Source organism: Eubalaena glacialis, chromosome 2 (genome assembly GCF_028564815.1).
Source record: "Eubalaena glacialis isolate mEubGla1 chromosome 2, mEubGla1.1.hap2.+ XY, whole genome shotgun sequence".
NCBI lineage: Eukaryota > Metazoa > Chordata > Mammalia > Artiodactyla > Balaenidae > Eubalaena > Eubalaena glacialis.
In genome coordinates, this window is record NC_083717.1 from 69,093,954 (window position 1) to 69,120,911 (window position 26,958).

The 26,958-nt window shown below is 48.6% G+C and overlaps 1 protein-coding gene across 2 annotated transcripts in view; it reads right to left on the reverse strand.

Annotated features, from left to right (window-relative positions):
* The window catches only part of SMAD3 (SMAD family member 3), a 119,310-nt gene extending 103,838 nt beyond the window's left edge, over positions 1 to 15,472 (reverse strand). For both annotated transcript variants that reach the window (XM_061180153.1, XM_061180152.1), the window contains exon 1: positions 15,072 to 15,472. In XM_061180153.1, coding sequence (XP_061036136.1) covers positions 15,072 to 15,277 — 206 coding nt within the window. In that variant the 5' untranslated portion in view covers positions 15,278 to 15,472. The remainder of the gene's footprint in view (positions 1 to 15,071) is intronic.
* Between the last annotated feature and the right edge of the window lie 11,486 nt (positions 15,473 to 26,958).

Below are 26,958 nucleotides of genomic sequence, written 5' to 3' on the forward strand. Positions count from 1 at the left end.
TCTATAAACTGGCCAGCAGTTTGTTTTTAACCACCAAATATTTATAGAATTCTTATTTCTTCGTCTATATGCTTTCAGAGAAAGTTTCCAGCAGCTTCAAAGCCAGTGAGACGCACAAAGACGCTAAACATGCAATTAAATTTCACAGGGTTTCGAAGCTAAAATACCGCAAGAACCTTTAGAAAATTTCCCCTGGGGGCAGGAGGCGCTTAGCTCTGTACCCTGCCCCCACTCCATACTCAAGGGCAAATTTTTAATCTTCATTTTGTCAACAGGAAAACAAGACTGGTAGTGGGGCACAGACAGAAATCCGAACTTCTTGAAAGACCTGGCTTAGGTCAGAAAATGTTCAGGCACAGCGTTCAGAGGCCCTGAGCGTCCCCTCGGTGAGTCTCACTTCCATTTGCCCCCCTGAGCCCCAATTTCACACCTGTTCCTAAGGTGCCCCACAGCAGACTGCTACAACCCACATGGTTGGATATTCTGAACACAAATAATGGTCTCTCCATCTTGACTGTAAGCTCCCTGAAGGCAAGATCTGGTCCCTGATTGGTTTACCAACATAACCTCTGAAATCAGCAAGACATAGGTAAGTATTCAGGAGTCTACTCAGAGAATAAGGAAAACAGTAATCAACAAGTATTAATTGACATTTACTAAGTGCCTAGCAGGTACTTGTGAGCCAAAGAAATAGCCTGGATCTTTGACATCAAAAGGCTTATTACAATCCATTACTTCTGCCATGACTGAATGTGACAAAATACTGGCCAGTGAGATAGCAGGAGGCTTCTGGGAAAGATTTCCTTCCTGGATTAAGAGACCCCCAAGGAGAAGCAGCCTTTTCTGCCGCTAGAGGCAACTGTGTAGAGACGGTAACTCTTGGAGCAGCTGTGGCCGTCACTGGATCATGAGGGCTGAAGATGGCAGGGCAGAAAGATGGAAGGCTCCCAAGTCCTTGCTGGTGCCCGAAACCTCCCTGCCTCCAGACTTCTTAGGGGAGATAATAAGCCCTCACACTGGTGAAGATGTTAGTTGGGTTTCAGGTTACTTGTAGCCCAAAGCATCCAGTGAGTCTGGCCCCTGGTCCAGAGTATGGGATGGATCAAAGAGGGAAGGAGCCAACTGGCTTACTGCAGTATCCAGGCGTGAGAAACCAAGGGCCTCCACTAAGGAGGAGAGGGTGGCAATGGTGAGGAGAGCTGGAACTCAAAAGATACAAAAGCACAGTCCAGCCTTACCCACAAGATGGCCTAGTCATCTCCGTGAAGCCCAGGGCCCAGTTCCCACGCTGACTCTCCGATGAACTGGAACATAAATAATTAATATTCCCTGCCCATACTCACCCACACACATGCCTCCTTGTGTCTGTGGGGTTAAAAAAAAAAAAAAAAAGGAAATGCATCTTGTTCTATTTATAAGACACAGCACAGCCACAAAGGATGACGACCAGAGTCGTATCAGCTGAAGTTCTCCAAGCAAGTGCCAAGTTTGGTTTGAATTTACACTTCACTTTTCTCAGCCTGTAACCAGTACTCTTTGTCACTCCAGCTACTCTCCTTGGAGTTCATCAGACAGGGCCTCGCTCACGGCAAACAGTTTGGTTGCAGAGTATAGAGAGCTCAAGTCCCTCTCCAGGCTTCCAACAGATTATTTGGGGCAAGAGAGGAAGCATGAGGCTTGGACGATCGCAGAAACCTGTCCCGTGAACATGGGGCAGGAGTGAAGCAGTGCAAAGCCTTTCCATGTTCTCTATGGAGTTCCACTGACAGAGGGGGTTATTTAGGGCCACGTGCCCTGGCACATTCCATGCATTTACCACCATCAAAGAGAGAAAAAAGGCATGCTTGCTGTTATTTTTAATTCCTTCCTCAATGCCTTCCAAAACTCTTCAGCAGAAGGTTTATCCACTACACCCCCACCAGCTCCCAGCCAGTAATATCTTTGAGGCCTCAGCGAAAATGGGGCAGGGGAGCAGGAGAGGTCAGCTCACAGAAGAAGACTCTGCTCCTGGACATTAAATCCCATCTCAGCTGCACTGCACCTAGGGGCACCTCCTGGGCTCCGAAGGGACATGGCCTGATGAGGATGCAGATGTTCTAGAGCCAGGTGAACACCCTACCACCCCCTCGCCGCCACCCTCACGTCCCCCGCCTCCACCCCCACTTCTCCCCCTTCCCTTCAGAGTGGCCATCAGCAGAGCCAAAGGTTCCCCAACTCCTACTGCAGCTAAGTAAGCTCTGGTGCTAACTTGACTATTTTAGATTACCTCTAAGGTCTCATCCAGTTTTAAATTATGTTGCCAACTTGCTGAATGATCTTAGGCAAGTCCCCTCACTCGGAATAGCAGTAAATAATCCAGACAGTCTCTGACACTTTAGCAGTGGCAGAGAAAGCTGCTGATGTAATCCTCCCAGTTTCCTTGGTCAGGTATCATGATCACTGGCACAGAGGCAGGGTGACTTAGAGTGACTATTTATCCAGGTTTGCCTGGACAGTCCAAGTTGATGCCCATTTTCTGGCCATCACTGATGACAGCACTGCCCTTTTACACTCTTAGAAGTGTCCTGGTTTGTTTAATAAATTATATAGTCACCCCTGATTCTAGAAGGGGCAGAGCTTCAGAGGCAAATCCAGCTCCATCTCTTATCATGAGACCTACAGCAACTTTTCTAAGCAAGTTCATGGATTTTGTTGTGAGGATGAGAACAGCAGCCCATTCTTGGGGAGCCTTGGGGCAGGCAACTGGGTGTCAGGAACCAGACCTGAATTCAGATTCCTGTTCTGACGCTGACCCCTCAAAGCCTCAGCCTCCTCTTCTTTTTTTTTTTGCATTTTAACTTCAAACCGTTTTTATTTATTTATTTATAGCTGCGTTGGGTCTTTGTTGCTGTATGCAGGCTTTCTCTAGTTGCGGCGAGCGGGGGCTACTCTTCGTTGCGGTGCACGGGCTTCTCGTTGCGGTGGCTTCTCTCGTTGCAGAGCACGGGCTCTAGGCGTGCGGGCTTCAGTAGTTGTGGCTCGTGGGCTCTAGAGCGCAGGCTCAGTAGTTGTGGCGCACGGGCTTAGTTGCTCCACGGCACGTGGGATCTTCCCGGGCCAGGGCTCGAACCCGTGTCCCCTGCATTGGCAGGCAGAGTCTTAACCACTGCACCACCAGGGAAGCCCCGGCTTCCTCTTCTATAAACATGGATTACTCACCCTTCCCAGAAGATGGGTAAAGAAGACCAACCAGTTGATCAATGGCCCACCTTGGCGTCTGGCATATAGTCAGCACCGAGTCCACGCTGCATGTGCCAGGATCACTCCCAGGTGAGAGGGCTCAGGCGATCAGCCACAGGTCAGCACAGCTGACCCAAATCCTCAGACAAGGCCACGAGCACCAACTCACCTAAGCTTCTGGAACCAGACCCTGCAGCACGCATGCCCTGAGTTCATATTCCTATTGAATTTGTGCATCATTAATGATTTTCTCTAAGGTGGCGGTGAAAATCTAGGTGTGAACTTGGAAGCCTTAACTCCATCTCTGTCAGGAAGGGCTTTTAGCAATACTATAGAGTTGTGCTTCATAAAGAAATAATGAGTGACACTGCATAATATTTTACAGTCTGCAAAGAGCTTTTAATGCATAGCTCATCTAAATAAACAACTGCAATCATCCTACCGAGGGAGGCAAGGTTTTTCCCATTTTACTGATAAGGAAAGGGAGGCTCAAAGAAATCAGGTGATTGGTCTATGGTCACCAAAGCAGGAAAGGGGAGAGCAGGGATTTGAACTTGGGTCTTCTGAATGTAATCCCAGAATGCTCCACTGCAGTAGGCTGCCCCTTCAGCAGCGGGCCTCTATCAGGGTTCTCAAAAAATGGTCCATGAACTAGAATGAGTCTGTGGACACAAAACTTTTATCTTCTAAAAACCTATAAACTTCAATTAACAACAAAAAAAAGCTGACTCTAAACAGATGAGGTAAATTGTATGCAATCTCTCAGTGGTCACCAAAATTTCTGCTTGCTCTCAGTGATAAAATATATGAACTTAAACTATTTTACTCTCCTATTAAGGAATATAATCTGTTTTTAATACATGATAACATTCGATGAGTCTGCAGTAGAGAATTTAGGTATTTTTGCTGATTGCAGTGTGGTCTGGAATTGGAAAGCTTGGCCTAGGCGATCATCAATGAAGACATTTAAAACACTGACCAGAGATATTCCACACAAAGACACCGTACCAGGCACAGAGAAGACCCAGGGAGAGGCCAGGATCTGATGCTGAGGCCTCTGCATGGAGCCCAGCGACACCCTGCTTAATTTCCCAAGGAATCCATGTCAAGAGGCTGGCATGACTCACTGGCTAATTACCTGAACACTTGGGCTCCCCCAGCCCTCCTGGCTGTACAACTTGTCTTCTCTCCTGACGGCCAACAAAACACTATTTTCACCCTGGTCCAGACATAGCCTAAAGCTGTCCACATGGTGGTGTAAGGGATTATGACTCTGACCCGGGTAACTCAGGCAGAAAACCTGCTCTTACCAGCCTCGGGGTGGAGGAGGAACGCGAATAGAATGGTGGCTTCAGCCATGCCACTCCCCTACTTAAAAATCTCCTGGGCGCTTACGGAGCAAGGTCCAAACGCCAAGTTTGGCCAACTGAAGCCCTTGGCAACATCCTTCTCCCGACTCCTCTCTGGCCACTCCCTCTTCCACGTTCTGGCCACCCTGCCCCAGACACCAGGCCCTTCCACGCTCTGTCTGGCCAATGCTCCATGCAGCCTTCCCCTCACTCCCACTCTCCTATCCACCCTTCAAAGTCCCGCTGGAGCATCACCTCTTCTGTGAAGTCTTCTGGGTCCCCCAGAAAAGAGCTGCTCTTTCTCTGGGCTCCCAAATACCTCTTTGTTCAGCCTTTGCTAGACTGTCTTTCCCATGAGCCCACCGTAACTGTGGTCACCGTGTCCCTTTTTGCCTCTGCACAGTTCAGTGACAGGACTTTATCTCTGCATCTCTGTATCTCCTGAGGCCCAGCACAAAGTCAGTGCCCAATAAATGGATCCAACAACCAAATGCACTACAGTGGTTGGGCTCTTTGCTCCACCTTTCAGGCGGGCAGCTGCCATATGTATCACCTTCTCCCTGATCTGCATTTAATTCACTCTGATCTGGGTTCAAGGTGAGGGAAATCAATCCCTCTAGAAGCACCCACAATCCTGTCCATATAATGGTGCCACCTGAGCGGGGCCTCAGTCGTGGCTACATAACTGAGAGGATGGTGCTAAGAACAGGCCTGCCTCACCATCAATGGGTCCCAGAGCAAGAGGACCTATGAAGGCCCACATAGGATATGTCATATTTAAAAGACAGAAATCAAGATAACAGACTGATAAATAGAATATGTTCCATCATATTGACAAATACCTTGATACAACCTGGGAGGCCAGGTTTGAATTTAGAGTTCTCTGACCCCTCGGTTTTACAATGGGATGCGGACACTCAGGGAGAGCTGGCCATGCCCAGCATCACCCCACACTTAGAGGGGCTCATGTACACCCATGCAGACACCCCGAGTCTGAATTCCATCCAATCCCTCCATCTCCCGGCCCTGCCCACCTTGTCAGCCTGGGGCCCACGGGTGCACACACGGTCCGTGGTCGACACAGTCTGCCCTTCCTCAGGCAGACGGACCTGGAAGCAGGCTTGAGACCATGTGGGCAGGGAACTGAAGGGTCGGGACCCAGCATACAGTCTGGAAGGAGGAAGTACAGACTCCACGTGGGCCATCCCTGGGCCCTACAGCTCTGCCCCATGGAAAGGACCACATCCAGAAGGATGTCCAAAGCATGGCCCACTAAGTGTGAGTGCCCTCTGGCACACCTCAAGGCGCAGCCAACAGTACTGCCATCCACATCTGGGTTATTTTGGAGCCGTGAGCTTCTGGCACCGAACATTCTCACCTGACAACCAAGCCAACTGGTGAGGTGGTACTTGGAGCCAGAACCGCTTTCCAACCAGGCCTCAGAAACACACCAGCAACGATAAACATCATGCACTTCTACACACGGAAGGGCAGGCTATCGGTGACAAGCCTGTGAGTCACGGTGTTTCTTCTTCAGGATCTTATACCCACCTCCCCAGGAGCACTGATTCATCAAAGTTTATTTTCAATACTATTATTTTTAGTCAGCCAAACAATTTTTAAAATGATGATGGAGGAGGGGAGAACCACTGAAGAATATGAATTCTCTTTCGATAGCCTTCCAAGCCATAAACCAACAAGTGGTGTGACTGTGGCCACTTGGTGCGCACCTGCTAGAGGAAGGTCCTCTCACTACATCAACCAATGTTCTCCAAACAGCGAGCCCTGAGAACAAGTGTGTCCGGGGCGGGGCGGGAGGGAGGCGTGGAGGGGGGGGAACCTTACTGGAATCTACTGACACCATCAGTCAGATTTCACCCTTGAAAGGGAAAAATGAGTGTTTACTAAGCACCTACTATGTGCTGTGAGCCACGCGTATCAGTCAAGTACTTGCTCTCTCTTATCTCATTTGCGTTGACTTACAGGAGGTAGGTGGGCCCATGCCCATTATACAGATGAGGCAAATGGAGCTTAATCAATGGAAGCAGATGTCCCCAAGGCTGTCACATAGCTAGTAACTGGCCGACTCAAACTCCGGTCTGTCAGACTCCAGGGCCCTTTGTTCTCCCTTGATGACTCTGCTCTTCCAGCCCACCCACGCCCCCCACTCCTGCTCCCCAGGCAATATTTTAAGACTCTCTTTGGGTAGAGATAAATGGCTACACAAAACGTTTAAAGAGGTAGCAAAACAAGCTCACTCACCCTGCCCTTCCAGGCACACAGAGAAATAAGGCTCACTGCGAGTCTGAATTCAATGAGGATGCAAGAAAGTTTACAATGGGGCACATTTGAAGCAAAAGGAAAAAACCCAACTTCCATCACCAGTGCCTGCTTTCAGCCACTTGTAACTACTCAAAAAGTCCTTCTGGGTCCATTACTCCATATTTGGGCTTAGCCCAGAGGTGATTTTTTAAGGAAAAAATGCCTTTTGGCATTTTTGAGCTGTGACAGCGTAAAAACAGACCTTTAAAAAACACACACCCAAAAAGCATTACTATTTTCAAAAGTCCAGTCTCAAAGGAAAAAAAAAAAACAAAACGGTGACACCTCAGAACTACAACTTGGCCTGGCGGTCTGTGATGCAAGAGTTAGCAGGGAAAGCCACCAGACAGATAACGCTGTAGGTTTCAAAGGCAAACCTTGACCCAGGGTTTCTTAAACAACCCCCTAGTCCTAACTCCCAGCAAAGCTGTCAGGAGAAAAACTTGCCAGATGTAATCAGGGAGAGCCATGTGATACAGAAAAAGTACTATTTCGGGGGAAACTCACTTTTCATTTCCTAGCTGGGGTTTCAACTTGTAACCTCCACGCCGCCCCACAAGAGGCGCACGCTTACACAATCGAGTACAGCCTTTCTTTATATAGATGCTTGAAAATAAATAAAGGAAGCTTCCTGGGTAAACCCTGACATATGAGCAAACATTTTCCACAGGTATCCTCTATAATGCCTACCTCTCACATTTAACCATTTTTAGGCAATTGTGGTCATTAGTTTAAGTAAACTTCCTGCTCTGAGAATAGCCAAAAATAGCAACAAAAGAAGAAAAATTGCTCACTGCATCTCAAGGCACACAGCCTTCACTTCGTTACCCTCGTATTCAGTTATTTTTATATTCCTTTGTAGTTATATTTCACTGATTTAGACTGACAGGGCGAGGGAGAGGCAAGGAGGGCAGAGGGGGAAAATAACCAAAATTAAAGGCTGAATTATAGTTTTATTACTTTCAACTACAGAAATTCATAGGGCCTTAGGATATTAATCATTAAGAAAGATCTGTGATTCAATGACCAACTGGATGCATGCAAAGGGGAGCTTCTAAAATGCTTGCACGAAAACCACTTTAGAGTTAGAAAGATCCTCTGATAGAGCTTATTTAGCCCATTTTCCAGTTGAGAACATCTGCGGCCCAGAGATGTTAAGCGACTTGGCCCAGGTAACACAGCTAGTTAGAAACAGAGCTTAAGTCTAGAACCTACTCAGGTCTGTTGACTCCTGCCTCCAAAATGACTCCCAAAAGTTTGTTTATGACTAATTTTTCTCTGACCACATTTATGGGGAGAAAAGGCCTGCTACACAAACTTCAGCCTAGTCCAGCATTAGCCAAACTTCTTAATTAATAGGCTTCTACCGTGTTTTCGTTTTAAACCAAGTCTCTCTGTCAAAACATTCTGTAGCAGTGTGCCACGGTGGCAGGCTGCTGTTTCCAGCGGAGGCCTCAGATAATCACTGCAGACAGTGTGACTTGTGCTCTAGATTTGTTATTTCTCAAACTGTTAATTAAGTCAAAACAAAGAATAATGTTACACACACACACACACACACCCTCATCAGGACTCAATAAACTGCAGAGCTTGGGGGATTTGGTTCTCTGGCATTAAGAAAACGGTATTTACAAGTTAACCAGAGTGAACACATACATGATTATTACAATTCCAAAGGACTCATGTTCAGCAGCCAGTGGACCAGAGGCTACAGGAGGGCAGAATCAGGCATCTGCCTCGTTCACTGGTGTGGCCCTGCTACCTGGAGCAGGTTTTGGCACCCAGTAGGTGCACTGAAGGAAAGCGTAAACATGAATTGGACAAGTTCTCTCGGATCTTTGTTCTAAAACCTGGAATACAGTAAAATTAGAAACCAGACTTCTGCAGGGCGGGTTTAATATGGCAATTTCCAACCGTTTCCAGGAACCACGGCACTTGAAGATGAGGAGACTAAAGTGGTCAGCAGATGATGCCCAGCCCTCCTGGGGAAGAGCTAGTCCCATCTAGCACTGCACGGGACACTCGTGTCTGCAAAAGGCTGGTAAATCTCCCAGGCCTCTTCACCGGCAGCCTTTCTAGGCAGTTCCCTTCCCAGCAGACTGGTACTACCAGACATGGATTTGGGGAAGGGGGCACGGTGGATTTTGGTTTTTTTAAATACGTCAATACATCAAAGGAGACAAGGACAAAGTTTATTAGGACTATTCATGAGCCTTGTTGATTGAGAAAGCTGCATTCCACTTTAGAGAGCTTAACTGCACTTAAAGGAGGCTGGGGGAGGGGTGAATAAAGACGGTGGGAGAATAGGTAAAGGAATAAAGTTGGACTTCAAGTTTTAAAGCAAGCACTGCTTGCAACATAGATGGACCTACAGATTATCAGACTAAGTGAAGTAAAGCCAGACAGAGAAAGAAAAATGTCATATGATATCGCTTATATCTAAAAAAAAAAGATACAAATGAACTTATATACAAAACAGAAATAGACCCACAGACATAGAAAACAAACTTATGGTTACCAAAGGGGAAAGGGGGTTGGGGGGAAGGGACAAATTAGGAGTTTGGGATTAACATACACACTACTGTATATAAAATAGATAACCAACAAGGACCTACAGTATAGCACAGAGAACTATAGCCAATATTTTGTAATAATCTATAAGGGAAGAAAATCTGAAAAAGAATATATATATATGTTATATATAACTGAATCACTGTGCTGTACACCTGAAACTAACACAACATTGTAAATCAACTATACTTCAATAAAAATAAATAAATAAATGAAGCAAGCGCTACTTGGTCCTATTCATAAAGGAGCTCATGCAGAGACACGGCTGTATTATGCATCCAATGGCATTTAGAAACCTCCCAATAAGTTAACAAGTGAAAATTAATGGTTGCTCAGTCCATTAAATCGTGTTAATTTTATTTCCATTATAATAATACAGCAATTACAAATTTACATTATTGAACCAATATTTATTTTTCAAAAACTCATTTTAATTGGATTCCTGATGTGATAAGCTCGAGCCACATTCTCTCAATGCCATCAGCTGCTTGCATTTCTCATCAGAACGAAATGACTACTGTATTCATTGACTTTTTCTATTATTAGAATTGTCATTTGACACTTTACATCCTTGCAAAGACTTCTTAAAATACATTATTAAAAGCTCTTATGTCCATATAGAAACTCAGGTTTATAGGATTTATTTTCAGCAAGTGTTAACCAGAGAAATGAAAAGCTAGGTCACACCAGAAGTCTGAAATTCTGAGGATCCACCATCACCTCCAAGTTGTCCACTTCTTATCGACATGGTCCGTTATATTCTGAGCTAATATATCTAAAGTCACTGTTTCCACCAAGGAAACCTGAATTTCAGGTTTGCAACACCAATTACTCTTTACTTCAAAGCGAGGACACTTTACAGTGGCATAAAATACTGAACACAAGTCACTAGTCACTAGTTCAGTGCGAGCTAGGAAGTAACAAATTCATAGCAGTGCTCCATTTAGAGAGAGAAGGAAGATAAAGAAGATAAAGACATCCTCATTCTTGTAGGCAACGATCACCATGAACCCAAAAATTCATATGATCGTACTACAGTCCAGAAACGTCCTTTGGATAATAACTCCTGTCCTCTTGGTTTTCCACCTCACACGGACTCTTCCCTCCTCTCCCCACCTCCTCCCACAGAATTAACGGTCTGTCCCCCACATCCCTGGGCATTTTGTACATCCCTTGGCTGCAGCTCATGGCCTATATTTTGGGCAAGTCTGTCTCCCACTCTAGATAGGGAGCCCCTTGAGAATAGGCACCCTGCCCTGCTCTTCATAGTAGGTATTTAATAAATGACTGAATAATTTAGTCAATGAATGAATGATACACATAGAGGTCTAAACATAACACATCTGTCAAACTCTCTGGTTTACAAAACACTTCCACAGGCTTTACCTCCTCCTGATTTTACAGGTGCCGGCACGAAGGCTCTGAGACAATAAGTGAACTGCTAAATCCATCCAGGTATTAAAACGGCAAGCTAGAGGACCTGAATTCTGTGCTTTTTCTGGAGAAAACAGATGGCTGTCATTATTTTGTTTTCCAACACAGTGACCTCTACAATATTTAAGAAACACATCATAATCCCCCCTGCCCCCCCAAAATATCACTCCATTCTAGAGCTCATATTTCTTCTGATGGCTGGGAATAAGAAAGAAATAGACACTCAATGCCCTATTGCTGTTTCCCTTACTGAAGTGTAAGCTCCTCACAGGCAGGGACCATCTCCAATTTATCTCTGCATCCTCCCCCACTTCCTGGAATACTGACTCAGACGCGGGAGGGGCCAACACCTATCAATGAATCCACAAAATCCAATCCTGTAACATTCGATGAGGAAGTGTGAGCAACGGGCTGTCTGCAACATGCACTGGCCCACACATTCAACTCCTGGCTGCAAGCAGCAAGTTCCAAGGTTCCAAATGTCAAGGGAACGTTGAGTGGCTCCTAGGTGCGGCCATAGCTCTGAGCCAGCCCCACGGTCAGCTACCCGCTGTCCTGCAGACCCCTCCTCATCCCAGCCCTTGTGCGGAGCTCCCCTAATCAAGGTTAACAAGAGAAAGGAGAGGATGGGTGCAAGCAAGTGAGCTTGCTTCCAACAGGCCACATAAGAATGGTGCTCTGAGCAGCAGCTGAGAAAGGAGGGAGGACAGGAGACGCTGAGATGGAGACGGTATTAAAGACGCCCCTCCTGCACCCTCGGTCTGTCCCCAGAAGCCTGAGAAAGGAGTGTTAGAGACGGGGATCATTTCCCTTTCTCCCCAGGGTGAGAGCAGCCTGGCAAAGTCCAGGTAGATAACAGGAGGAGGCTGCACCAAAAGAACAGATGCACAGAAAGGGAGGAGAGGGTGTGTGTCAGACCTGGGGTCTGGTTTAATTGTCCCACTTTCCTCTGGACCTGGTGCTCCGACACAAGAAAGCCCAAATTTCCCTCCAAACAAACCAGGCCTTAAGCTTGGTCCAGCTCTCAACAAGTAGGCCAAGTCATGGGTCCCATTGGTGGAAACACAAGTTATCAGTGTCCATCAGAACAGTCATTTTTAAGTGCACCTGACTCCTTATCACTGACACAACCTACACACACCTTCTCTATGCTATAACTCCATTCTTATACACTGGCCAGGAAGATACCTGCAGCTGTACTCAGGTACTCAACTAGGTGACAGGTAGGATGCTGTTATACAACTTGCCAAAGTTCTGCCCATCCTGCCAGACCTCAGAGTACCCTGATAGCCCCTCTGTTGGTGTATCTAAATCAGGCTCTTACCACTGCCTTGGCACCGGTCTCTTTGACATTCTTGACACCAGTAAGCCTGTACCACTCCAGCTCTCCTGATCACTGAGACAGGTTAGAGCCGGGGTAACAGAAGCAAGCGTGCGGTCTGGGGGGCCCTAGTATCCAGCTCTAATTGCCACATGGCGCTGTTGCCTCAAGATTTCGTATTAGCCAAAACAGGCTTGTTAAAATCTCCTTAGACTGAGGGCTCCTTACACCCCAAGGTCCGGACCTCACAGAGTATTTTTAAGTACCCAGTGCCCCACCCCACACACCCTGTGGGATAACTAGGTTCAACATTTCCTTTTGTCGACTTTCCAAAGCCCTAGTTATAAAAGGCAGTGAGGACAGAACAATTTTGACAAGCAACCCCACAGCCTACGGGGCTCAGAGACACACCGATATCACCAGTGTGAGGCCAGCTAGCTACCTCCCCAAGACGTGGCCTTTAGTTCTCTGCCCACGACCAAAAACAGCAGTAGCTGTTGCCAAGGGAGACAAGGTGACCCAGAGGCGTGGGCACAAAATCCAGGGATGGAAATCCACTTTGTCTGGATCCACCCAAGCAACTGGGTTTCCCTAACTGAAAAAGATGGAAGAAAATCTGCCTTAGCCTTAGGTCCTTGCCAGGCAAGTAGAAGATGGCCCAGTCCTAACAGAGTCATGAGAAGGCCAAGTTAACTTGAACTCTCAGAGACACCCAAAGTGTTCATATGCCTCAGGCTGAGCAGGACTTTGGAAAAGGAAAAGGCAGGCCATAGCTATGCTTCCCCAGAGTGCAAACTCCTACCTTGCCAGGCCTCTCCTCTAGGCTGTCACCGGCCCAAAGACTGAACACTGGCAACCTTACCAACAAAGATCCATGGGGCCCAATCCCCCTAGTTAACACTGCTCTAGCCATTAGCTAAGAATGTATTCAGAACCTTCAAAGGGAAGAGCAGCCTGGGCCAGCAAAAGGAGCACATTTGGTCAGAACTGCATGTCTACTATGCCAAGCCTTTTTCACCTCTCTCCTCCAAAGGTCTCTCAACATTAAAAGTGGGATAAATCTTAGGCCTAATTACCTGATCTATTTTCCAGGAGTTTCTTTTTCTTGATCTCATAAAAGCATGTGAAAGTCCTTTGTAAACTGTGAAACACTTTACACAGCTGCTCGTTTTATAATTGATAGCTTTTTTTTTTCCTGTTTCACAACATAAAGCACTTGTCCTCAATGCACTCAGGCAGGTAAGAAGGCAGGTTTGCAAAGCCTTCCCCAGGCTAGAGAAGTATGACATTCATTCACCCTACTCCCCACCCTCCACCCAAATGAATAAAGAAGAATGAAGAACTAGGGCTGGGACCAGGACCTAGGGCTTACTGACCATCACATCACACCACCTTCTCTGAAGTCAATTCTGGCTCCCGATCACACACGCAGAACGCACTTCCCAGACAGCACACTGCCTTCCCTCCCGCTTTATTGACTGGATCCACCCAGTTTTGAAAAAAATTATTATTTTTCAAGTCAGCACTCCCACCATATGTGGCATTTATTTCCAGAGGAGGCCTGGGTTCCCATGGACAGATGTTGCTTTGTGCCTGCCTGACACGGATGGCAGCCCTTGTACAGCTGCCCCAAGCAGGTGGCCAAGGATGGAGTCTACTCCTGGCCCAGCAGCAAGGATGACAATTTCTGTGGGGCTCTGGCCTTGGGGACCCTCTACTCATTGCTCTGCAGCCTGGAACCCCAAGAACATCCCCTACTCACACAGACACACAAACTCTCCCTTGGTTCAGAATAAGACTTGTAAAGGGGGCTGAGAGATAGAGACAGGAGGCTAAGGTGCCCCCCCAAGACACCCCAATTCCCAGCCTGGCACATCTCAGCTAAGAGAAGGCCGTGGGGAGTGGAGAGAAGTCACTGACCCCTTCTACCAGCCATCTGTGAGCTCCCGCCTGACCTAGCTGGCGCGAAGTGGAGGATAAAGGAGGTCCAGACAGATGGCAAAGCGCTTTGGGAAGGAGGGCTCTGTAGGAATGCGAGGGCCGATGCGAGGCCCACTTTGGGGTGCGTTTTGTTATCTCAGCTCTGAGCCCCGTCCTTTCGGCATCCACCCGCAATCTCAGACTGAAAGGTGGGCAAAAAACAGTCGGGGGAGGCGGAGGAGAGGACCCCACTCTCTGCCACTTATCTCTCTCATCTGAAAGTCAGAGCCCTGCACTGCAACTAAAAGTGCGTGTGTGCGGAGGGGGCGGGAGACTGGCACAACCGAATCTAAAAATACTCGATAAAAATGCTAATCCCGAAGGCAAAGAGAGAATGAAGAAGGAATCTGTCAATCACGAGGCTCCCGCTCCTCACCCACAGCCCCAGCTGTACGGACTGCATTCCTGCCGAGGAGGAAAGAAGTGGGGGGACAGGAATGAAGAAAAGAAAGGGAGAGACACCACCACCTCCACGAGCGCGGGCCGCGGGGGCGGGAGGCGGCGGCGGAGGAGGGGCTCCGGCCAGCGGAGCTGAACAAAGCGGGCCTCAAGTTCTAGTCCGCAGCTCCCCGGGGTGGGGGCGGCCGATTTCTGCAGCACCCCCTTTCCCGGAGGTGAAAAGCGAATGCGAGGTCTAGGAGCGCGAGTGCCGCGTGGAAGCCCCAGGCTCTGAATCTTTGCAAATCTAGAGAAGGTTTTGTTTGGGGTCCCCCCCACCCCCTTCCTGCCCGCGTTCCCACCCCCCTTACGCGCGCGCGCGCGCGCGCGCGCACACACACACACACACGCTATCCCTCCCGCTCCTATCCCACCAGGCCGGCCTCGCCACGCCAGGGGGCTGGGCGGGCGCGCCCCAGCGTCCCTCGGGCCCCCACCTGGGGATGGTGATGCACTTGGTGTTGACGTTCTGCGTGGTGATGGCCTTCTCCAGCTCGTCCAGCTGCCCCGTCTTCTTGAGCTTCTTGACCAAACTCTTGACCGCCTTCTCGCACCACTTCTCCTCCTGCCCGTTCTGCTCGCCCTTCTTCCAGCCCAGCAGGCGCTTCACGATCGGGGGGGTGAAGGGCAGGATGGACGACATGGCTGGGGAGGGCGCGCGGGCGGCGAGGAGCGCCCCCGGCGGGGCTGGGCGCGGCGGGACGCCGGGGGCGCAGCGGGGTGCTCGGCCGGGGAAGGCAGCGGCCGCCCGAACTTCGCCTCAACTCTCGGCGAACTTGCCGGTGCTCCCGGCCGGGCCGCGGCGCTGCAGCCGGCGGGGCTCGGCGCGCGGCCCTGCGCCCCGGGCGGCTCCCACGGCGGGGAGAAGGGCGGAGGAGCGGCGGGCGGGCGGGCAGGCAGCAGAGGCGCGGGATCGGGAAGGCCCCGGACGCGGGGCGGAGACGGCGGCCGCGGGGCTCGGAGTGGCAGAAGAAAGTTTGGGTTTCCGCACGGGGTGGCTGTTTGGGTGCCGCCTCCAGGAAGGAAAGTCCAACTCCCAGCCAAACTTTGCTCGCCTCGCTCGCTTTGATGCGCAGATCCCTCCGCCTCGGTAGCCTCGCCTCCCCGCTGCCCTCCTCCTTCCCGGCTCGCTCGCTCGCTCGCTGGGCCGGCCCCGGGTTTGCGCCGCGCTCCCGCTCCCGCCCGCTGCCAGTCTGTGTTTCATGCAAATCCGCGTGCAGCCTCCTTTCCAAGCGCTGTCACCGCCCCCTTGCCGCCGGGGCTCCCCGCCTTCTCCCCCGCGCCCTGCCGCCTCCTCCCGCGGGCGCCCTGCCCGCCCCCCGCCTCCGGGAGGGCGCCCGGCCTTCCCCCGCCCGGAGCGGAGCACGCCCACGTGGGCGTCCGGGGACAGCGGCGGCCCGGGCTGGAGCGCGCAGGACCCCGCGCGGCCCCGACCTGAAGTCCGGCGGGCGCCAGGAGGAAGTCGTGGGAAAGGAGCGGCGAGAGGGGCCCCAGGCTGGAGGGCCGGGCTCGGGCCGTGGCGTCTGCTCTCGGAACCCACACTCAGGAAGCTCAGTTGGAGTGGCGGGCCCGAGAGGGTTAGACTCGCACGAACGAGCGCCGTCCGGCCACAGGCTGGCGGTGCACCCCCGGGAGGACCCCCGTCCGAGAGAGGGCGCGCGGAAGGCTTAGGCCCAGGAAGTTGGGGCGCGCACCGAGACGCGGGCGCGCCGATCCCGGTCAGGGGCCGTGGCGGCGCCGGTGACTCTAGGGCTGTTTTTATTCTCGCACCGGTGAGATCATACCGGCTTAGAGCCCCGAGACCGTGCGAAAGAGGGATTAGGGAGAGGCTCTCAGAAGTGGAGATTTGGGGACCCCAGTGAATCCCTGGATAATAGCTGGAGCCAGGGGTCCCCTGGGCTTTGGGAACCAAGTGCCCGGCAGAAAATGGGCCTCAGAGACATCTGTTGAGTTCAGGAAGAAATGAATGGGGGCGCTTTAGAACTTATCTTTGGAGGAAAGGTTTCATTACAGGGTGTTGGAATCTTATGATAAAGAAAGATCCAAAATTCGACACCCAATAAATAGGAGAGAGAGCTTTGTTTTCAAAGCTGTAAACTCGCAAAAAGTGGGGCAAAAGGGCAGTATTGGGGAACCTTATGCATTCCAAATTAGTTTTGCTGGGAAGCAAAGGAACACCGGGATATTGGGGGAGCTCTGGGGTTTTTCTCCCTACCAGCACAGTTCAGGGGCATCTGCCCACAGACCCCTCACTCAGCTGCTTTCAGGAGTCACCCCAGGCCCCCAGGGCCTTTCTCCTGCTGCCCCTCCCCCTACCAGGCCTCTAGGCTTTGTTTGTTTTTAACAGCAGGAAACTCCCGTGGTGAGAAAGAAGTTATCTGCAAACCCTCTAGCGGGTGGGGAGTTACAAAGCCCTGTGAGGTATGGCCTAATCCACAAAGTCAGCCCAGAAGCTGCAGGGGTCCCTGCCTGGTAGCAGAGAATGGCCTCCCACAAGCCTGTCAACTGCTGGGGCTGAGCGCTGGGTTTCTCACCCTCCCCTCCTTCTAACTCCCCGCCTGCTTGGACCTTAAAGGAGAATCCCTGAACCCCAACTGGGGCTTAATGACCTGGTTCCCGTTCTTGGCTGGTCCTCGGGCTAACCAAGCAGCCACTGTAATCTGGTTTCACTCCCTTCCTGCCAGCCCTCATCAAAAAAGAGAAGGGAGGAAGGCAATCAACATTTATTGATGGCTTTCTTCATTCCAGGTAGCCTGAGTGCTGCCCTCTGATTTCACCTTCACAATGGCTCTTGGGGTAGATGTCCCTATGTCTCCCATTTACAGATAAAGCACCTGAGGCACAGAGATTATAATAAGTACTCGAGAGCCCTAGCAGCAGAGCTGGGATATGATCCCCATGCTTTGTGAGGCCTCAGTCCACATTCTTGCCACTGCACCCAGCTAGCTGCGTTATAGAGTCGTGGAGGGCGAAGGTGACACCACAGATGGAGCTCTTTGCAAAACAAAAGTTCTTTACACAGGTGCACTATTGTGATACTAGAAGAAATGTTTGCTCACCTGTAAAATGGAGCTAGAGATAGCTTTCCTCTCAGTCTCCTACAGTGGTTGTGGGAATACAACGTGGAAAGCTTTGCAAACAGTCGAATGCTGTAAAGGAATAGAACCACACCTTGGGGCCACCATTAGTGCCATGGAGAGCGGTGCAGGGGGGGAGCAGGTTTCGGTTAGACGTGCACATCTACGGAGTACCTCCGTGTTGCCGTCCTACTCATTTCTGGGATGCTGAAATGAAAGATGAAGGTCCCTAACCTCAGGAGCGCACGGCCTAGAGAAGCACCAAGGGGTAGGAGGTGTGTGCCCGCATGAAAGGGGCCCTTGCCGTCATCCCAGTAAAACATTCATTTTAACCTGCACATCGAATGAGGCAGGTCCCACTGTTGAGAGGCAGTCAGATCGAGCTAAAGGACCTCAAGCTTCATCAATGACTGACCTGGCTTTCGATCCTGGCTCTCTTCATCCCTTCACCCCACTGAGCGTCTATTCTCTCAGCTGTAAGAATGAAGCACACAACTACGAATGTAGAAAGAGCATTAAAATTGTTCCCCTTCAGTGCAAGGCCCTCATTTTACACAGGCAGAAGCCATGTATGGTGAAGTGCAATGTGTGCTATGGAGGTGAGGAGCCCAAGAGAGATCTGAGGATTGCATGTAGTGGAAGGACCTAGCATGTCCCTAAGCCTCTGAATTGTGACATGGAAAGGGCCCCCGGTTCAGCCCTCTCATTTTCCTGAGGGGGGGGCAGTAACTTGTCAGCAGCTAGTATGGCTGAAACATGCTTTCCTGCGCTTCCTTCATATGCCATCATGCATGGGACAGGGACAGCTGTACATGCAGAAAACAGCGCTGGACCCATGTTATGAAGCCAGCAAGTACCATTTCTGGGCTGGTTCTTTCTTCTCTGGCCTCCGTTTCTCCACAGGAAGAGTTGGGGAAATCAGCCCAGTTTCACAAAGCAGTGAGGAGGGCTAAGGATTAGATTCCTCCGGGTGCCAGGAGGACCCCACATGCTCCCTTGACTTTGGGCAGTGAGTGGGTGGGTGGCTCCAGATGCATAGGAACTCTGTTCTGGTGCCTGGTCTCCTGGGGCCCAGCCAGGCTGGCTTCTGCAGAGGTTGTCCTTGGAAGGGAAACATTAGCCCGGTTAATTTTTCATCACGGTAAGTGCAAAGTTCAAGAGAGGTGGGATAGGGCCAGAGGCAGAGCCTCTGTTTTCCTGGAAATAGTTAGTCCTATGGGGGAGGAGCCTCACAAGCAGATTTGCCAAAAGGTTTTCATGTATTTGGAGTGGCTCCCAGGTGGAACGCTGGAAAGAAACAAACACCTGCCTCCAATTCTGATGATTTTTCCAGTAGCTAAAGGGTGTTTAATCAGTAAGTGAGTGAAGCAATTATACTCCAATAAAGATCTATTAAAATAAATAAATAATCAATAAGTGGTGAATCTAGAAAGAGCAAGAAAATTGTTCCGTCTTCAATTTACACAAACATAAAGTGACATCTGGTGAAGGGAGGGCATTCACAACCTGCAGATAAGTCAGGATCTAGTCAGGACTAGAACTTTCATCAAAGTGCCCTCACCTGAGAGAGAGCCTCTGTCTGCAGTCAGCCCCCATATTTTAGCTCTTTCTAGCACCTTACACACGTGAGCTCTCCTGTGGCACCAGACGGACTTGAGTTAAAATGTCTAGTCTCCCGTTTCCAGCTGTGTGACTTCAGGCAAGTCCCTTAACTCTGTGCGTCAGTTTCCTCATCCATATAATGGGAGTAATAACAACATCTGCCTCTTAGGATTGCTGTAAGGACTCAAATAACCATGTAGAGAGCTTTCTAAAAGCACACAGAACATTTTCAATACACATGGCTGGTGCTCAGCGTAGAGTACTATGCACAAGTTAGAAGCAGTGTGTCCTGCTTACATGAGACAAATGGTTGGACCTTAAAAACAGTTCTAGGTGAAGACAGTAACACACAGAATGAAACAAATAACACAATGCTACTTATGTAAAAAATTACATAGACACAAAACAACTGTATACATTTTGAAAGAAGTCATACAAACAAAAAGATAAATATTGAATCACCTCACACCCATTAGGGTGGCTATTATCAAAAAAAGAGAAAATAGCAAGTGTTGGTGAAGATGTGGAGAAATTGGGACCCTTGGGCATTGCTGGTGGGAATGCAAAACGGTGCAGTCCTGTGAAAATGGTATGGTGGTTCCTCAAAAAATTAAACATGGAATTAACACTTGATCTAATAATTCCATTTCTGGGCATATACCCTGAAGAAGTGAAAGCAGGGACTCAGGTATTTATACAGCCATGTTCACAGCAGCGTTATTCTTGATAGCCAAGAGGTGGAAGTAACTCTAGTGTCTACTGATGGATGAATGCATAAGCAAACTACGGTATATACGTACTGTAGAATATTATTCAGCCTTAACAAGGAAGGACATCCTGTCATATGCTACAACATGGATGAAACTTGAAGACCTTGTGCTAAGTGAAATAAGCTAGTCACAAAAGGACAAATACCATATGATTCCATTTATGTGAGGTACCTAGAACTGTCAAATTCATTGAGACAAAAAGTAGAATGGTGGTTGCCAGGGACTGGGGGGAGGGAAGGAGGGGAAGTTAGTGTTTAATGGGTATGGAGTTTGAGATGGGGAAGATGAAAAAATTCTGGAGATGGATGGTGGTGATGAATGTACAACCACGTGAATGTACTTAATGCCACAGAACTGTATACTTAAAAATGGTTAAAATGATAAATTTTATGTTATCTATATTTTATCACAATAAAAAATAAAGAGAGAGAGAGAGAAAATATATATACATTGAACAGAACAAAATAGGTGTTTGAGGGTGGGCATATGGGAATTGGAGAGGAGGCTAAAGGGGGAAAATAAATAAGTGGATCTGTGAACCTGTAATGATGAAGTACTGCGTGGTACTGCGGAGTGTGTTAACCTCACCCTCTGCGGCAGAGCTGCAATAGTACCACGTGCTCAGCACATGGTAGTCAATATACTAACTATTCTCTAGTTTGCTCAAAAGACAGAGCCTTTGGTTTCTAGCACCTTCCAACCCAGTGATGGTGATATCTCATATTTGGAGAACCCAGTCAAAATTATTTAAAACGCCTGCCTCAGGGCCACCCCTAGGACCATGCAGGCTCAGACACTGCCCCCACCTGACAGCTTAGGGAACTGAAGGCTGGGGGACCAATACCCTTTGCAGGTCTGCTCTGTGCCAGGCTCTGGGCCAGGACTTCAAGGATAGGGTCTTGTTTGAAGTTCTCAGTCCCCAAAAGATGGTTGCTATTGTTGCTGCTTCGCAGAGGAGGGACCAGAGACTCAGGAATTTAAGTTGCTGTGGTCCAAACTGGACGGCTGACCCCTGACTGCCAGCCCAGCAGGTTCCTGGGGTTGATTACAGACTGTCCCTGGGAGAAGGGGGCTGGGACAGAAGGAGCTGGGTGCAGATACAGTCCAAGGAAGGGAAGGCGAGAGACCAGTTCTGACTCGAGGAGATTTGGGGCAGGGGATTGGGCTTGGGGGTAGGCATAGCCAACCGCCGCTGTGTGCAGACCAAGGCACGGGGCCAGGGCTGCGGGGGAGGACAGGATGGGCCTGTGGGCAGGTGGTTGGAGCCCAGGGCAGGGTTCACAGAGCTATTTTGAGTTCTCCTGCAGGAGCTCCTTCCCAGCGTTCAGAAATTGCAGGCCTGGGAGTCAGGGGCCAGGATAGGATCCCGGTAGGTGTAGAGTTGTGTGTGTGAGTGCGTGTATGCTTGATTATACCATCTGTGTATGTCCTGGTGTGTTGGTCACTCTCTCTGTGTACACAGGTGTTGTTGAGATTCAGGGGTGTGTGTGTGTGTGTGTGTGTGTGTGTGTGTGTATGTGTGTTAGATGTCTCTGTCTGCCCATGCCTCTGAGATCTGTCTTGTTCAGATCACATTATTTCAGAGTCCAGCCCCATATGTTTAAGAGAAATGGATACCCGTTGTGTGAATTTTCTCCCTCGGTTCATGTGTTTTTGTGTCTTCGTCTTTGCACCTTGTACATATGTACGTTTGTAGAGGTCACTTTATTTGCTCTTTCCTATTTTCTGGGATAATAAGAGTCACAAATGTGGCCTTGGCTCAGACCCAGGATCTCCCTCGGCCCAGTGTTCAGTTTACAATGTGGCCCTAAAAAAAATAGTTGTTGGCAAATTGTTGGTTCATTATAATTGCATTTATTTTTAAAAGCACATGTGCATATGGACAAACACCAAGGAGTGGTGTGTTGAAATAAAAATATAGTTCTAGAAAGGCAGTGAGATTGTATTACTTTCAATATATTGCAAGCTATTTTTACACTAGAAGTGAATGGAATATACTACATCAAAGTTGTACCTCAATTTAAACAAAGATTTTAAAGAAAGACAGCAATGTGTAGGGCCAAAGTAGAGTTAGGTCTCTCCGGGGTAAGGAATGTGGATTCTGGAGGGTGGAGGGGAATGAGGCAGGGGTGGTTTGGACTATCTGGTCAGGTCTGAGAGGGGTTCTGATGCTCAGGGCGGCGGGCGGGGTGTGGGGTGGGAGGGCTGTTAGGGCCTCTGTGTAGTCAAACACCGGGCATGTGAAAAGAGAAGAAAAGTCCTCACCGCTCGAAACAACACACACGTCTAGAGTACTCTGTCCCTTAGACACAACCCAGCATCTGGAAACAAACCTCCTGGGGTTGACTCAGACTTTGAAGGAATGAAATGAAAGTCAGAGGAACGGGGAAAGCTGTCCCTCTCCCAAGCAATTCAATCTGACCAAAGGGAGGGACACCAGCTTAAAGAGAGATGAGTTGGATTGTTGTTGTTGTTTAAAAGAACCACGTTACAGGATTCTATTTCTATGAAATGCCCAGAATAGGCCAATCTATAGAGGCAGAAAGTAGATTACTGGTTGCTGGGGTGTCTGGTGGAGGGGTGGGGTGGGAGTGACTTCCAGTGGGTACAGAGTTTCTTTCTGGGGGAATGAAAATGTTCTAAAGTTGACTGGGGTGATGGTTGCACAGCTCTTTGAATATACTAAACCCCATTGACTTGTACATTTTTAAGCAGGTGAATTGTATGGTATGTGAATTATAGCTCAATAAAGATGTCTTTAAAAATAATAATAAAGGGCTTCCCTGGTGGTGCAGTGGTTAAGAATCCGCCTGCCAATGCAGGGGACACGGGTTTGATCCCTGGTCCGGGAAGATCCCACATGCCGCAGAGCAACTAAGCCCGTGCGCCACAACTACTGCGCCTGTGCTCCAGAGCCCATGAGCCACAACTACTGAGCCCGCGTGCCACAACTACTGAAGCCCGTGTGCCTAGAGCCCGTGCTCCACAACAAGAGAAGCCACTGCGATGAGAAGCCTGTGCACCGCAACAAAGACCCAACACAGCCAAAAATAAATTAAATTAAATTAAATTAAAAAAAATAATAATAATAATAAAGGCTAACACATATTGAACGTCTCACAAGTGCTAGGCCCTGTTCTCAGTGCTTTATGCGGATGAGATCAACTCATTTAGTTTCTACCACTGCCCATGGTTGGTGTTATTATCGTGCCCTTTCCAAAAGAGGACACTGAGGCATGGCGAGGTGACATCAGTGAGTAACCTTGCTCAGACAAGCCAGGCAGCCTGCTGGACAGTCCTTGCTCTTAACCATGATGAAGACAAACAACCACTCACTAATCACACTGCAGTCCCCTGATATTTTCATGAAACATATCATGAACATCTTTCTATGTCAAGAAATATACATTTACTCCATTATTTTGAATGTGGAGCATTCTGCCACATGGATCTATCATAATTTGTGAAGCCAGTTTCCCACAACTGGACCTTTAGGTGGCTCTCCATTTTATTTGGCATTGTAAGAAGTGCTGCTTTAAACATTTTTGTACATATGCATCTGTGTACATCTCTGATTATTTTCTTAGAATAAGTCCCTGGAAGGAGAATGGCTACTTCTGATGCTGTTACTAAATGGTCCCTGAAAAGCCATTGTACCAGCTTATCCTCACCACACCAGCTTTATACAGTGAGAATGCACCTGGGGCAGAATTTTTCTTATTGTCTTACTTAGTCATCAATAGCTCCATTCAGCTTTAGCTATGACTTTGTTTGTTTGTTTCCTTCTGAAATCAACACATGAAAAAGGGTCTCTGCTGAAAGACCTCTCATTATGGAGCAGAGGAGTCATAGGTGAGGAATCACAGGGTGGTGTTGTTGGCAGGCAGTATAAGGATGCATTTTTCGGTCTTCTTCCCCTGCCCTCCCACAGGTGTTGGTGTTCCCCAGGGCCAGGTACTTGCTTCTTTCCTTTTACATCCTCTCCCTGGGTGATCTTATTCACCCTGAGTCTCACCTAACCTTTATAAACTGACTCCCAAATCTGAGTATCTGGCCCAAACCCCTCTCCTGAGCTCTGGTCTCAAACTGTCCCCTGGAATTAGAGGCCCACAGTCACCTCAAGTTCACGTTCAGAACTGAGCACATCAGCTTCCTCCATGAACCTCCTTCTCAGTCCTCCATCCTCAGGGGCATCACCATTGTCTCCAGTCACCCAAATAGTAACCTGGAAACTCCTCCCTTCTTTCTCCCCTACATCCAATCTGCCACCAAACCCTATAGAATCTGCCTCCCATCTCCCAGCCTCCACCTTAATTCAGGCTCCTATCACTGCTCACCACCAATTATTACAATAATTTTCTAATTGTCTTCCTTCTCTACTTGCAGCCAGAGTGAACATTCTAAAAGCACAAATCGCATCCACATCTCCCTGCTTTGTAAAAAATACTTTCAATGATTTGTAAAAAATGCTTTCAATTGTCTACAGCAGTGCTGTCCAATAGAAGTATATGAGAGTGACCTATGTAATCTTAAATGTTCTTGAGGCTATGTTAAAAAAGGAAAAAGGAACAGGTGAAGTTAATATATTTGATTTAACCCAACCTATCCAGTATATTATCATTTTAACAAGTAATCAATATAAAAACTATCTCTACTTTTTTGTGTGTGCAGAGTCTTTGAAATCTGTTGTGTGCTTTACGCTTACATCTCAATTTGGACTGGCCACATTTCAAGTGCTCAATAGCCACATGTGGCCAGTGGCTATGCTGTTGGACAGCACAGGCCTAGAGAATAGAGTCCATAGTCCTTCACACAGAGTGAAGGCTCTGAGTGGTGGGACCCAGCCTATCTCTGGCCTCATCTCTCTTGCTGTGCCCATATCACATCCTCTCTCCAGGCACATCACAAATATCCCTGGTTCTTTTCATACCACTGTGTCTTTGCTCATACCACTCCTTCTGGCCTTTGGTGTCCTCTCCATCCCTTCAATCTCCACATCCCACCCCTTCAACTAGATGAACACTCCTCCTATCCAAGACTAGGTTCAAGCATCACCCACTTCGTGAAGTCCTCCCTTCTCTGACTATCCTGTTCAGACCTCTATGCAGATACGTAGGGACCCATTAGGGCATTTATCTGTTTAATTAACTGATTCATTACAGTAGATTTTAAGCCCTTGAAAGTCCAAGACCTTGTCATATTTTTCTCTCCCCAACACCTGTGCCTGAGCCCACTGAAGGTACTTAACAAATGTCTGGTGATGAACTGAATTAATAATTAGGAAGCCGAGGCCCATAAAGATTAAGTGATGTTCCCACAGTCTCATAACTAAAACATGGCATCCTGACTTACACTGCAGGCTCTCAGCCCCATGCTTATTTGGCCACCGGGTTAGGGGATGTCAGAAGGCCAGTCTGTAGGGTATGCATGGAAGGATTTACATGAAGATCAGTCTGAGGTGCCAACTGCTAAAATCCAGGCAACCTGGACCACAATCTTGCTATTTCTGGTATGGACTCAGCTTCTGTTGCACTATATTTTATTGCCCTCAAACAATTACGAGGAAATGACGAGGACCAAAAGAAACATAGGAGCAGGGGGCATGATGATACACAGCCCTTGATCTGGACTGACCTCACCCACAGATGAAGAGAATGGCTGTGACTTGGGGAGGAATTTTCTCTGAAGTGCTTGAAGCCTGGTTAAGTGGCAGGAGAATTGACTGACTAGACTGCCAGTGGGGAGGGGTTGGGGAGAGTGAAGGGTCTGGTTCTATCAATGGACCTGCTCTAACTTGCACATTATTTACACCCCCAGTCTCAGTTTCCTCATCTGTAAAATGAAGGGATTGGATTGGCCTTGGGTATTATAAATACAAGACTCAAATACCCTCCTTTGCCTGACCCATGGCAGACGTTACGAATGGCTTTCTGAGTTCTCTCCTGCCTTGGAATTCTTTAAACTCTGCCACGGAGCTGTCATTCCTCTAGCTGGAGCCTGCCTGCCTTTGTGCCTCTTCTAGCTCCAACCTTCGAATTCATTGATAGAGACACATCCTCTGATCTCTGGGAATCCCCTAACTAGATGCAAATGACTGTGGGAGGAAAACACCTCTGAGTTCTTATCAGCTTCAATCGACAGCTAAATTCTCAGGGCCCCATCCTGCCATGGCCACCCAGGAGGCCCAGGAGAGAATTCTAGGAGACGGGGTGGTAGAAGGAAAGGGTGTGCATTTGTGAGCCTGCTGGGCCCGGTGCCTGAGCTTCCATTGTAGGCACCCTTGTTCAGGGCGATGGGTAGAAGAAATGCCCAGGGGAGAGCCTGGCCTCCTGCCCTTGGGTAGCATGTAGCTTAATTCGGGAGCCAGAAAATACGAGTGCTGTTCCCACTGACTTCAATACGCAGAGCAGCACTCATCTGTCTAATTAACGGATGTGTCACCAAGTGTCCAGGACAGCACATGGCACAAAGCAGCCTTGCAATAAATATTTGATTGAATGAATGAAAAAAAATGAACGTACGTAGGCACTAACAACGCTTAAGCTTAGCTGGCGAGGGTGGAGTTGAACTCCCAGCCAGCATGGACTCGTATTTTCACAGTTCTCTCCCTCCTCCCTTCAGATTTTTCCAAGTGAGGCCATGTTACCTTAACTTAATGTCTAAAACACACACAATTATACACTTCCCCTCAAACTCAAACCCCACTGGCCATGGTTTTGTGGTGTGTTACACCTTCATTAAGTGTATTTTTGCCTCCGATTTTATTTTTTAAGCAGATCCAGGGCAGTTTTAAGTAGGAAAGCGTTACCCATATGATGCATCTACCTGGGGTTGCGTCAGGAAACTCTAAAATCCCCTTGTGGAATTGCATCTTC